This window comes from Haplochromis burtoni, unplaced genomic scaffold (assembly GCF_018398535.1).
Source record: "Haplochromis burtoni strain Fernald_Lab_line unplaced genomic scaffold, NCSU_Asbu1 Contig_11, whole genome shotgun sequence".
In the NCBI taxonomy this organism is placed as follows: domain Eukaryota; kingdom Metazoa; phylum Chordata; class Actinopteri; order Cichliformes; family Cichlidae; genus Haplochromis; species Haplochromis burtoni.
Window position 1 is genome coordinate 3,301,143 of NW_024582372.1, and position 14,567 is coordinate 3,315,709.

The window sequence follows — 14,567 nt, forward strand, 5'->3', positions numbered from 1 at the left end:
ACCGAATAAGTCATCATCCAGGATTTTCTTACCTGGATTATTGAGGTAGGATCAAGACATCATGACATCAAGCTGCACACCAAGAGTGAGTGAGACACCAATTCCCTGATCCCTCTTGCCAGGTACTGAGAAGCCAGCTGAATGGAGGAATAAGAGCCAAGTCATTAATACATAAGGTCATCAGATAGTCATCTGAAATAATAAGACGTCCACAGGAAGAGATAGATGCTACTGATGTCAAGACACAAAAACTCGTCACAATGCACAGAGGTCTCCACCTGAAGTCCAGTCCAGTATCCTGAGGCTCTAAGAGCAACAGAAAGAGGGAGGGCAAGGATTAGTGCATGTCACTACAATCCAGGATGAAAGATGACACATTTGCAAATAGATCAGGAAGATCTCCAAGAATGCTTCAAACAGCTGAAGATGGATACTGATGAGGGACAGGAAGAGGAACAATCACTCCCTTGCGTGGGATGTATTATCGACAGAGAGAGGAAGTGGCTGACATCAAGAAATCCTACCAGTGGCTTAAGAGGTCAACTTTAAGGACAGTACAGAAGTTCTGATCACGAGCTAAGGACCAGATCTACCACAGCTGACAGGACCCAAGATATGCAAACTGTGCAATGGTCCCCCTGGAGATTACACATAGCATCAAGATCCAAGCTGGGACAGCATACACTGAGAGGCACAATTTAGTGGCTGGGATAGTCAGAGCGCCTCACCTCTGTCAGTGCGCCCCAGGCAGCTGTGGCTATGTAGCTTGCCATCACCAGTGTGTGAATGGGTGAATCACTGAATGTAGTGTAAAGCGCTTTGGGGTCCTTAGGGACTAAGTAAAGCACTATACAAATACAGGCCATTTACCATAGTGTACAGGAACATCTGTGCCACATTTGGAATGAAAGTCCCCAAGTCCCAGTGGGAGACCTCACTAAAGGTGGTTGAGAACAGCAGGACTAAGATCCTGTGGGACTTCCAGTTCCAGACAGACAAGCAGCTGCTGGCCAACCAACCAGACATGTTGGTGGTTGACAAGGAGCAGAAGACCACAGATTGATGTGGCAGTCCCAGTGGACAGCAGCATCAGAAAGAAGGAGGACAGTAAAATAGAGAAGTACCAGGGGGTGAGGGAATAACTGGAGCAGATAGAAACATCAAAACAGGAAGCATCACAGGAAAAAAGAAAGTAAAGAAAATGGCATTTCAAAGACACAGATATGAGTGAGGTGTATGAGACAATTTACAATAAGTTAGTGGGTAATATTCACTTGCTAAACTCCAATACATGCAATTGGAGTTGCATCAAATTATACTTTGTTTTTTTCTTTAGATAAGGACTTATAATAAACTGCTCCACTCCTCTCTGGCATCTCATTTTTACAATTAAGCCTTCCCAACATTTCAGCATCCACATTTTCATTGTCAGAATTTGAGATTCTTTCCAAAGCTTAGGGATTAGTGAGGTACAAGTAACTAGATCCACTATCAATACTCTTATTACGCACTTATTTAACTGTGCTAAAGGACCTCCATCTTCAAGGGGAGACATCTGTGGTGACGTTGGCAAATCAGACTTAAATTATTGGCCCATACAATCCAAATCATCGCTCTAAAATGAAAAACTTTGGCGCGATTCCATAATGCATGCACATAAGTCCATCTTTCTGTCCTACATTTCCAGCATGACACATCTTTAATTAAACCAATTTCATGTAATCTGAAAGGAGCGTAGTAAAACCGATTAATGATTTTATCCTGAATAAATTTGCCCGTGGTATCCCTGACTAATTTTTTTAAAATATTGTTTTCCCAAGACTCATTTTCAGATGCAGAGACAACATCTTTTCCCCAGGTCTTCTTTAGTTTGTTGCTTTATGTTACATTGTTGAAAGTTTTAAATAAGACAGTATGGTGTAAGTGCTTTTATGCAGTTTGATTTTTCTTCTTATACAATCTTTAATTCACCAGATATATTTTTAAATATTCAAGCGTTTCACGACAGAAGTGCAGCCGCACTGTCCTTACCGTCGCCTCTCCAGCAGGGGGCGATGGCAGTCGCTCCGGACACATGGAGGGGCAGGGAGGAAGAAGGAGCTCAGACAGAGGCTGATTAAAGCGGTCAGCAGTCACAGGTGGTGGTCTGTGTAAGGGACCGGAGAATCGTTACAAAATATACCATGAAGAACGAAGGCATAGAAGGGACGGAGAGGTTTCTGAGCCCGGATAAAGGCAGGGGCCTGCGGGCGTTGAGGCACTTCGCGGTGGGGGAGCTGGTGTTCGCGTGTCCTGCCTACTCCTACGTGCTGACCGTGAATGAGAGGGGAGCGCACTGTGAGCACTGCTTCACCAGGTAAAACTGCACCTCACCTCACTCAAACAGCTGACAGACCCCTCTTGTAACAGGTAGTTACGAGCAGGCGCCTTCCTCTGTGAAAAGGAGAACTGAGTGGAGCGGGTAACGTCCAGTTCACCGCCAGCTAACCTCATTACAGCTACGTTAGCAGTTAAACCCCTGTGCACCTACTCAGCTGATTAAAGTGGGTCAGTGAGACGAGCCAGCTCACCTGACAGATGCTGCAGCTTTTGTTTGTAGCACCGCGGAGTCAAGAGAGTAAAACACGAGTGGATTTTAAAACGATACAGTGCTTTTTAAGTACTGTGTATATACCCTATATAGTCATAGGTTATCAGTATTTACAGGTCGCATACTTGGTTAAAGGACCACTTGGTAAATTTGCAGCCCTATTGATGCCATAGTATAACGTGTCTGCTTGTCTTATACAACACGTGCTCTGGGCACAGACCTGTTAAAGATCCTCATTTGTCCCACAAAGTACCGAGACCTCCAGAACGAACTACATAATGTTGTTTTTGTGTCTCCAGCTGTGCATGTAGCGGATGTCTGTATAATGTTGTGTGGCTTTATGGTAATTTGTAGTCATTTCCTCTCTCTACATGGGTGTATTGTGTCTCATAGTTATTATTTGTGTTTCTTAGACTTTTCTATTTAATTTAGATTTTCTGCACTATGTCTTGTCTTATTTTTTGTCTTCGTTTATATTTGTTGTTTTGCAACTTTTTGGGGATTAATTCTGGAGGGTGGGAGGGACTGTGTCCATGCACACACTTGACAAAGCGCTGCCTTTGTAATATCAGACTGCCAAAGCTAGCAGGCTTGCACCAGTAACCGTGTAGGCTGTTGAGTGGCCTACAGCATTCAGAGAGCATCATGTGTAGGAGTGTGTAGGCACACTTTATCAAAAACATGACAGGAAATTAGATTCAGTTTAAGTTTAAAATCCCTTCACAACACTTTATAGCATTATATGAACTCACTCTCTGTGACACTCTTACTGACACACTTTCTTACACACACATGCGTCCTACCAAAGAAGCCATTAAAAGGTTTGTAGAGCATTGAAAGGTTAGGGTGCTAAATATAGGCGTCCGTGTGTCCCAAAAGAGGAGGAGCCATGAGATGAGAAGTCAAGTCCAGGACAGGCGTGCACTGGAAGGCATGTACGCAAGTGTGTATATTTGCCCCGTGTTGCACCTTGTGCCTTATCTGACATAATTAGTGAACTGAAAATGTTTGTAGACGCTCCTGAGAATGTAATCTGAAATTCAGATCCAATGCATGTGACCCAGATGTGATTAAAATTAAACTCTAAACATCTTTATGTTCCCTATTATGTCCCAGACGATAACAAACTGTCACAGCCTTCTCGTTCAATACCAGGTTGAATTTTTATTATTGTCATTTTTTTTTAAGAAGTTGAAGGCTGTCACTATAAAGTTTATTCCCGTATCCACCATCCAGGTGTGTCATGTTGTTTCTTCATGTAGTTTAAAAGAAAGTGTCCCTTTTACGTACAGCAGTATCTGAATGTATTGCATCTTTGTGTCATTACAGGAGAGAAGACCTTTTTAAGTGTGGTAAATGTAAGCAGGCCTACTACTGCAATGTTGACTGTCAGGTAAGATGGTCATTTTGGTCTTTTTAATGGAGATTTTGAAGTCTTTTTGTAAGTTTCAAAAGTCAGCTCAAGGAACTGACTAGGACTAGGTGTCAGTTGGTACTTTACCGTATGTTCAAAAAAGTGCTCCTTTTGCTAGCTTAACATTAGCATGCTCTCTTGTGCAGATGCCTGCAAAGAGCCAATAATGCATTAGCAGCATGATGCAGCTGTGTCTGTCCTGTAAGCAGTTTGCACTTTAACAGTGCTCTCTTATTCTTTAGTGCAATAAAATTAATGACTGTATCTCCACTCCAACATTTTCCTTCCCTGCACATCAACTAACATCAGTGCAGGACCCACAGAGGCTCCAGTTAGATGTTTTCTATTTGTCCTCAATGAACCTTTGTAAGACAAGTAGCAACATAACTGCAGCTGTAATGTGATTGCTGAATTTAGTGTAGTAACACATTACATTACTGAGTTATTGACAAATGTTCAGTTATTGACGATCTGTTTAGTTCTAGTGTGATGGTACAAATCAAACTCTGTACACTGCAGTAAAGTACAGACAGAGACAGAATGACGTTTGCCTCGGTCATTAATTTATCAGTGATTTACTCTTTGATGACAGAAATGTCCGTTTAATTCTCCTTTTCTTTGCTGTCTTAATTTTGCGTATCCTGTTGTTTTTCCTTTTATAACACTTATTCAGAAAAGGATAATTTACCACTTACTGTGTTTGTGTGTTTGCACAGAGAGGTGATTGGCCCATGCACAAGCTGGAGTGTGTAGCGATGTGTTCCTACGGGGAAAACTGGTGTCCATCAGAAACGGTCAGACTGGTGGCAAGAATCATCATGAAACAGGTGAAGTGACACAAAGAAGCAGGAGAAGTAATGTTTCAGTGTCCAGAGAGTACTCGGAGATGAACGCTAAAATGAAAAAGGGGAAAAAAAACTATGAGAGATATAGATGTTCTCTACATATTACGACATAACAAAAATAAAGAGTTATGGTTAAGACGCCGTAATTACCATTCGGATGAATAACACAGCAAGAAGAGGAAGGAGCAACAAGCAAACCTTAAAATAAATATCTGAGTGAAATATGATCTGGGTCTTCACAATAATCTGACTTGACTCATCACTTTTAATTTACATAGTTTTCCATGCGCAGTGTAATCACACATGTAGTTTAGATTAAAATGAACAGTCGTTGTGCAGTGTTAACACGGCCTTCTTGTGTCGTAATTTGACCACAGCGTTTAAATGTAGGTCTTATCTTGGTTGATGACAATGCTCATGAACCCTGCTGTCCCTGAGCTGTGCTTGGAAGCTGCTGTGTTACCATAAAGATCTTTAATGTCTAAACTCAGCTGAACGTTTATACTAGAACTGTCTGCAGGTAATTTAATTCAGCGTAAAGGGAAAATTAAGTTTAGTTTATATCGTTACATCATCATGCGATCGCTATGATTCAGGTTTTTTCATTAAACACTGTCGTTTTGCAGAGAGCCACAACAGAGCGAACTCCCTCAGAAAGGCTGCTACTGCTTAAAGAGTTTGAAGCTCGTAAGTTAACGTTTGTGTGTGAGTGTGAATACATAAGCATACACTTTAGTTAGACATTCATGCACTTTTAGTTACTGTGTGTGTGTGTGTGTGTGTGTGTGTTTGTGTGTGTGTGCGTGCGCATGCACGCGCGCGCAATCTATCTATGTCTCTGCAGTTGTGGCAGTGTGTCTATTAATATCCTCAGCTGTAGCCTCCAGTCCTAGTTCTGTCGCTTTCATTCACTCCAAGTGTGCAAAGCACTGGGGATCTAAATCCCAAGCTTCTGGCTTCTGTAATTTCATGTTCTCTCCCTTCCTTTAACAACTACTGCCACTGTGCCCTTGAGCAATAAACTCATCTATCGTCACTGGGAAACTGTGATTATGCTGAGATGCACTTATCTGTTAATATAACTCAGTTTTAGCTCATAATTAAGAAACTAAACTCTGCTGAGCCTGTTTTCGAGCAGCAAGATTTACAGGGCATTTTTGTTTCTGTTTTCTGCAGTTGCTCTAACTGCTTTACTAATGTGCAACTTTCAGGTTTTAATGAAGTTAAACACAGTGAAACAGGTCCCATTGGTTGTAATCTCACACATGCACGAGCTCTGGTTTCCCCGAAGTGCCAACAAACGGTTTCCTGTGCTCCATTTGGGATTATTATTTAGTCTGAACTGTTGTTTCCGGCTCAGATGTGTCACCACAGGATTGTTAGAGAATTAACCTTCATACCTGTCCCTCATGCGAACCAAACAAATGGTTGGCCAGCTGCTGCCTGCTGCTACTCGTCTGTGTCTGAGTGGGTTTGTGTGATTGGCAAAGACAGACGGCTCATAGTGGTGCTGTGTTTAACACTTATTAACACTGAGGTGTTCTCATCTGCTTACAGTTTGGAACCAGATTATTATTATTATTATTATGATTATGATTATTATTTGAATCATCAGTTTAATGCATATATTTCTTTATGCTTGGGGAAAAAAAGATCAAATGTTTTGCAAGAGGTCCAGTGTAACTGAATGGTCAAATGTTATATTGATATTTACGTTTTGCTGACTTAAATATCAAACTTTAAGTCAGCTGCTTTTTCACTCTTTCCTGCCAATGAGAGACAACTCAGTAGTACATGTTTATTATTTACATGTTTGGTTCTCACTTTTAAATAAATGTGAATAAATTTGAATAAATAAATCTCAGTAATGTTAAGCCCAATGTCTGGTCTGTTATATTGTCAGTTGCTTTTCATGTAATTATTAATTTTCTCACTTCTTTGTCAGCCCTTTGTCCCTTATTCTTTTTAATCTTTTTCTCTTTGACAGATTTAGATAAGATGGACAGCGAAAAGGAGGAGATGAACCAGACAGACATAGCAGCGCTGCATCACTTCTACTCCCGACACATCAGTAACCTTCCTGCTGAACAGGCTCTCACGGAGCTATTTGCACAGGTATCGATGAAGAAACACCAGAAGGCTGTTTGAGTTGTCAGTGAACCAATGGATCCAAAAACTAAAATGGCATGGTGGCGCCAATGCAGTGTTTACCTTTATCGCTGAGACTGCTACATCAGCCATTCCCTGCCCACAGTCAGCATTATTTTCCATTATTTTTATGGTACTAAACATATTTCTGCATGACATCACTACACTGCACTGGTTTGCCTTTTTGACAGTCAACAGTGCAGAGAGACCGGAAACATGCAGCACAGCTGGTCTCAAATGGTGGAGATTCAGGTTACAGTTAGTGGTGTGCACTTTAACCTGGACACCCTGATGCAGATGCAGCTGCCCTGTTTCTGAATTTGTACCTTGTTCGTATGGCAGCGCTTTTCCCAAACACCTGTTAATCCGTACTTGAACACTAGCTTAACATCAGTTGATTTCAAGCCTTCTCCCACTAAGAATCTTTATTTCATACTGTTTGGGGGTTAGGGGAACTTGGAACCATCTCTTCATCTTTCAGCCCTCCATCCATTCTCAGTTGTCCTGCACTTGTAGGCAGAAAGACATAAAGGAGTGCATGTTTGTTTTAACTAGGCTCTGTATCACACGCCCACTGATTCTTTGCCGTTTAACTCTGCAGCTTTGAGCGCTTTAATTTTATCTGTCTGGCAGTGGGCTGTCTCCCACCTCTTCAAGCTACATCAATGGAAACCTCTTTGGCCTGTTATCACACAGCTGCATTTAATCTCCACTACCAGAATTTCCTCCTCCTCACTGAAGTGGGTGGCACGGCACAGCCGAGGCTGATGCAAGTTGTGTTTTCGTGTTGCTGAACCCTGCTTTTTTTTCCCTTCAGGTTAATTGTAATGGTTTTACCATAGAGGACGAGGAACTCTCACATCTGGGATCAGCTGTTTTTCCTGAGTAAGCAGCTAACATGTCGTCATCATTCAGCGCTCTGTGTGGACATTTTAGGAGATTAAATTCAAAATAAATTCCTCTTTTCATTCCCCTGAATATGTCATCCCACTTTCTCAGTGACAGTTTGCCTGTTTTATAGGACGTTTTTATATTTATAGATCACTTTATTTATTTTGTCTGTTTATTTCATGCTATGTGAAGCATGTACAAGCAACTGTTTATGGTCATTTTACATATTACTACTTCATAGCTGACAACAATTCTACCAAGAGGTATCTGATCAGCCACTAAAATACCTTAAAAACTTGGAAAAGCGAATAGTGCTCACACTTGGCTGCCCTCTTGAATACAGTTTACAAAAAATAAAAGTATTCATTGCAGAACTGCATGTGATACCCCACAGAGCTGTAGTACCAGTGTCACAAAGCTGCTAAATGTAGTGTTTTATCAGTGTCTTTTTAATTTTACAGCTTTTCTCTCACTTGTCTCTCTCACTCCTTCTTCCTTCCAGTGTAGCACTGATGAATCATAGCTGTAGTCCCAATGTCATAGTGACCTACAAAGGCACAGTAGCTGAGGTCAGAGCTGTTAAAGAGATAAACCCTGGAGAAGAGGCAAGTAAATACATCATTTTGAAACCTTCAATTACAGAAGTGTAAAAGTCTCTTATTGTAGGTTGTTTTTGTCATGTCTCTCTCTGTAGATATTTAACAGCTACATAGACCTGCTCTACCCTACAGAGGACAGGAAGGAGAGGTTGCTGGATTCCTATTTTTTCACATGCCAGTGCACAGAGTGCACCTCCAGGTCTAAGGTACTGTGGGTTTATCTCTTAGGAGCGCATATATTTTTGATATCTTGAATGGGAGTCTGGTACCAACAAACAATTTAGTTAGTTTGAGGACTAAAACAGCAAGTACATTATCTGGGTCAGTTATTAGCTGTGTGTTGGGGAAATGCAGCAGGATCATTGTCCTCATTGTGCCAACCTGTGCTTCCTCCCACCTTTGTTTCAAACGACACCTTACACTGTCAGAGATGTGGTGGCTGTGTCCCAGTTGCACATTATAAACTAGTGTACTGTATGGGTACTCATGCAGTCTTTTGTTTATATGCGTCAGGCTTCATAGCATGTTCTGTTTAGAATAGAAATGGTACTTAGCATGTGACAAGATGTTTTTGCATCATTTTGACTTCTGCACATTTTTACATTTGGAATGAAATCTGAAAGTTTCAGAAAAACTAAAATCCCTCCTTAGGTCTTTTTTGGTTTTACTGGAATTGCCTTTTAATGATATCTGACTGTAATTAGCTTACTCTATGCACTGCATTATGAAGCAGTGACTTAATGTTGTGCTCTAAAATCCAAGCAGAACTACTGGTTAATGCATACTGAGATATTTGTATGTCTAATTTTGTTTCTTTCCCAGTGTGCTGTTGTCAGACAGTACAGCTGTTTATATTTGGTAATCTTATGTTTTAACATAGCTTCCCCCCAAAGACTGTCTTGTATAAGATGCAATGTTATAAAACTCGGTATTATTTTTTTTCACTCTGTCTTTAGGACAAGGCAAAAATGGAGATCAGGAAGCTGAACCCTCCGCCAGAAACTGAGGAAATCCGATCCATGGTCCATTATGCCAAAAATGTCATTGAAGAATTCAGGCGTGCCAAACACTACAAAAATATCCTTCTCTTATTATAATGTATTCTCGTCTTTCTCCTGATCTCTGACAGCTTTGCTGCCTCCTCTTCTTGCGCTGCCTTTTCTGTGTCATTATTTCTTGACTCTCTTGCACCCCCCAGTGAGCTGCTAGAAATGTGTGAGCTCAGCCTGGAGAAGATGGGAGCTATATTTGCAGACACAAATGTCTACATGCTGCACATGATGTATCAGGCCATGGGGGTGTGCCTGTACATGCAGGACTGGGATGGCGCTATGAGCTACGGAGAGAAGATCGTTCAACCGTACAGGTAAATCGATCTGTTGGAAATTCAGGTCATAAAGACTAGATTAATTCGATCACTGTCTACAATGGTACATTATAATTTGTAACTGTATCAAAGTTATTTTCGTATTGCATAAAAAGAAGAAAAACTTGTTTTTATCTTGTAAGCCCTGCACTAAGAGTCTTGGAGATAAAGCAGACACTTTTTTCCTCTCTTTCTCTGATTGTGTTTTACCAGTTGCTATGGGTCTTTCTTGATTTGTCACCTTAACTAAGTTATCCACTCCCATAACCACCTTTTAGTCTTATTCCTTTAAGCTGGGTACATGTACAGTAAACTGTACCAAAAATGTGGATTTAACTTTTTTTTTTTTTACGATGATGTTTTCAGCTCATTTTGATGATTATGTTCTTTCTGCAGTGTTCACTATCCAGCGTATTCCCTGAATGTGGCGTCTATGTATCTGAAGCTAGGGCGTCTGTATTTGGGGCTCGAGAAGAAGACCCAAGGAGTCAAAGCTCTGAAGAAGGTGAATGCATGTATAAATATTTGGTGTATTAAAAGATCAATTGCGTAAGCAGTTGGCTGCAAAAGCATTTGAAATGCAACAAGCAACCACGGAGAGACCGATGAGTGGACAGTTGTTCATTCTTTGTCCTGTACTAGAACTAAGTCAGGGTGGAAATGGAGTAGACGTAGTCCCGTGAGCAACTAAGTAAACCCCATGATTCATGATTCAGTGGTCTGTTGGGCAATGTTTAACAGTGGTAACCTGAAGTAAGGAATTTGAACCCACTCTGTTACAGTGTTGCTTGAGGTTTGTGGACATTTGTTTATGCACAGCTCTCTTAAGGTCCCTGCACAACATTCCAGTTTGAGATTTGCTGCTGTGCTTGGAATCATTGTCCTGTTTCATGACAGTCTGATAGTAAGGCTTTGACTATTGGGCAGATGGTCTCACATATGACTCTAGAATATGTTGGTATACATAGAATATGTTGGTCACAGTCAACCGGAGACCGCAAGGTGCCCTGGTCCTCTAGCTTGTGGCTGTAAATAATCACCCTTTCTCCAACCATACTTGTTCATTTTATTTCTGAGTGTACTTTAGCATTTAACATGCTACCTGGGGTCTGTAGCATCTGAGCCATATAGCTCTTAGGTTTCTTGCAGTTTTGGTGAGCAGTGAATGATCTGACTTCTGGTGAATTTGAAAGGACCTCCACTCCTGGAAAGATCACTCCAGACCAGTAAACTGCCAAAACTATTTGTTTTATAGAAGCAGCCACACTTGTTCATCATCAGTTAATCAAGTACAGTTGAGCAGCAGGACCTGGCTGCTACTTACCCTCTTAAATCTAGCGGAAGCAGTAAATGTTTTGATACATTGATTTTAACTTTGGTGTCTGAAGCTACGTCACTGTATTGACATTCAAATGCTATTACATTCAACATTTGATCAGCTGTCAAGGCAAATGTGCATCTAATCTGTTTTTCTGTCTTCAGGCTCTCGCTGTCATGGAGGTGGCTCATGGAAAAGATCACCATTATGTAGCTGAAGTCAAACGTGAAATTGAGGAGCAGAAGTAAAAAAGAGGAGCTGAAGGAGCAAAAAGAGTAACGAGAGTCCGCAATGAGGGACCTCTCCAAAAGCAGCAACAACAAAATACACATCACAAATGCATGGCATGCATTGTTTACCTCTTCAGTTTTTAAATATTTTTGTTTACTCCGTTTCTTCTGCTTCTCTGTGAGCAGTCTTCACTCCTTAACTCATGGATGAGGACCACGTTTTGTATCTACAGCCGCCTACTTCCTGTCAGACCTGGATTAAAAAAAATGGAGACACATTGGGGTTGCATTGTTTGAATGAGAGGAATACAGCATCTTGATTTGTTTCTCATCCAAACTTGAACTACATTTAAAATGTTGGTTTTGGTTTCTTTTCATACATTGAATAAAAACAAAATCCCACCATTAGAAAGATGAAAACATTTTTTTTATGCAGCCTTTCTTAAGATACAAAGCTTTTATGTGAACGGTCTATTTTCTGAAGCCCAATTTAATTTGTTGTCCTTTTCCTGGTGAGTCTGATTCATTCACTGTTTTGTGGACCTGTCAATTAACAGTTTCCTATCCTTTTTCTTTGGCAGCAGTTATGGCTACGCAGCGTCGCCCCGGGCAGTTGTTCATGATTTAAAATTTTGTACAAAAAAGTGAACAGTTGTTACTCACAGCTGATGCATTTTTAAATCCTCAGATATTCTGGCTTCTTTCGTTCATGTCTAAACTGTGAAAATGTGACCATGCATCGTGTACTCTGTAGCACCAGAGAGGAGAATGCAAAGAACTATTCCTTAATGAATAACAAGTATCTTTTGCTCGTTTAAAAGAAGCAGGAAGTGTTGCATGTTTGACTGTTCATGTTTTCTTTGTGTGTGGCTTTTTCTTTTCTTTTCTGTGTCTTCTACTGGGGCTTGTTGACCAAATAGGCCACAGGTTAAACTGGCAAAGAACCAGCTATTCAGTCTGTTCAGTGTATCATTAAATCGGGGTGCTGATATGTGACCAGTTTGCCTCTTAAGTCACAGTGAAGACATTGGTACTATGATCCTGGATCAGAGTCCCTTTGCTCTCAGGAATAAAAGGGGGCAGCACAGTAGCTTTTATTGCCTTTTTGTCAAGAGATGCATTATTAAACTTTGTTGGTATTTTCTTCTTCCAGACGCAGCATCGATGCAGAAATGACCTATACAAATGTAGACAGGATGGTAAAATACACTAAGATAGCAGGGTGTATAGCTTTTACAGTAATAAAGTAGAGGGTGGCATCCTTAACTTCTACATTTTATTGTCAAGAATTGGTGTAATATTTCATACAAAGAGAAGTGCATCTTTTAGTCTAATTTGTGCACACTTGTAAGCTAATTCAAACCGTAGTTTAAAACCGATGGTAACAGTTCCACATTTTAGGAAGTGCTACCTTTAGCAAGAATGCGTGTTGTAAAAGCATCTGTGGGTCATTAAAACAGTAGTTGGAGTTTAAACCCCCAAATGGGAGCTGTTGTAGATCACAAAACTGTACTTCTGCTTTAGGGTTGACTAAAATGTATAGAAATACTAGGTGGCTGTATTTAAGGTGTGTTGTTGGGAGGAAGACGTAAAAAAATAATTAATGCAAAGATTATCACCAGGGCCTTTGTTGCACTCAGATTTTGTATTGTTTTTGTGACACAATGATGTCAAATGGCAAAAATGTAAGCACATTTTATTTCATTTAAGCAGTTTCTGCAAGTGGACGCTTGGCCTTGCTGCCGTCTTCATTTTGCACTGCCAGAACCGATTCAGTTCTGTTGTTCTGTAAATGCATGTAGCTTCACTCTATCTCGTTTACTATGGAAACAGTTTAATGCTTAACATAAAGGTGGCAAACTGATAGTTGGAAATAAACCATTTTGAAAGTCATTTTTGTAGCAAGCTGTGCAAATGTGACTCTGTCACCTGCAAAAATGCATCTAAAAGGTGCCTGCCTTACAGTTTTGCCTTGGTAACCCAAAAACACAGTTTGAACAATTTCACCTTCTTTATTTTTGTCTTACTGCTAAAAGAAAAACACAATGTAAAGATAGGTTGTAGGCTTGTTTGCACAGGTCAGTAACCTATGTATGTAAACTTTCTATTGGCCAGAATTGAGCATTGTGTTTAATTTTGGTCAAAGACTTCGAAAATACAGTTATATATTTTGTGTTTTTACTCTGTCAGTAAAGATAAAACCTGTGGCACCAATATTGAAACGGCATGTAAGCCAGGCAAAGGGTAATTGGAAGGCCACCTGCACACCGTTTTCTCTTCTTTCTGTAATGAACTGTTATCTTTATCAGGCATGAATATTATTCTATTGGAATGCATAATCGGAAAAAATCAAGCCTCTGGCTCTTTCTGTACCGTGTCAGTGGAAATCAATAAATGACAGTATCGCACTTTGTTCTGTATTCTAACATTTTCTTCTGAATCTTTTTTTAAGCAGCAGATCTAAAGCTACATGTCCTGATTGCGTAAAGAAAGCAGATATGTTAACAGAAGGGACTAATCTGATTCATAGAACAGACGCTGGCCTGATTAAGTCTGTCTGTGGAAGCAGTAGTGATGCAAGTTAGACTAAAAACTTTTTTCCAGTAGAAATCTTTGTTGAATTTGTCTTTTATTTGAGGACTAGGCTAAAAACTTCACCTGGTATGAAGCTGTGGCATCTAGGTTAGGTTAGAAATACTGCTAGACATATTTCTTTTAGAATTTGCCTTTTTAAGCGACATGTTTAAAAAGATTTTTGTTTGGAAACAACTGAACTGATATTTTTCAAGTCACAATATATATGACGAGTACCAGTCAGGTTTCAGAATCAACCATAGCACAGAAACGGCTCTTATGACCAGAAGATCAACAGTGATTGATCTGCAGGTCATCTTTGTTCCCTGCTGCCTTCAACACTGCTCACCATGACATTTTAACTCAAAGGCTTTATTATTAAGCTGATTTGACAGGTCAGGTTCTGAGCTGATTTTTATCACATCTATAGGATAATAGATTCTGTGTCGATGTTAGTAATTTTAGATATACCGAAATTATTCAAACAGGTGTTCCTCAAGGGTCATTGGTCCATTACTCTTTAACCTTTACTTGTTCCTACATGGTACTGTCATAAATAATCATAATATATTCTACCATTCTTATGGAGGTG

General features: G+C 40.2%; 1 protein-coding gene across 1 annotated transcript; it reads left to right on the forward strand.

The window, feature by feature from the left end:
* The first annotated feature begins 2,036 nt into the window (after positions 1-2,036).
* On the forward strand, positions 2,037-13,743 carry smyd2a (SET and MYND domain containing 2a). Its single transcript, XM_005915072.2, has 12 exons — positions 2,037-2,356; positions 3,920-3,983; positions 4,721-4,831; positions 5,476-5,536; positions 6,837-6,964; positions 7,815-7,882; positions 8,391-8,493; positions 8,583-8,693; positions 9,444-9,564; positions 9,679-9,853; positions 10,250-10,358; positions 11,336-13,743. The coding sequence occupies exons 1-12, from the start codon at positions 2,184-2,186 to the stop codon at positions 11,417-11,419; spliced, it is 1,308 nt and encodes a 435-aa protein (XP_005915134.1). The 5' UTR covers positions 2,037-2,183; the 3' UTR covers positions 11,420-13,743.
* The last annotated feature ends 824 nt before the right edge of the window (positions 13,744-14,567 follow it).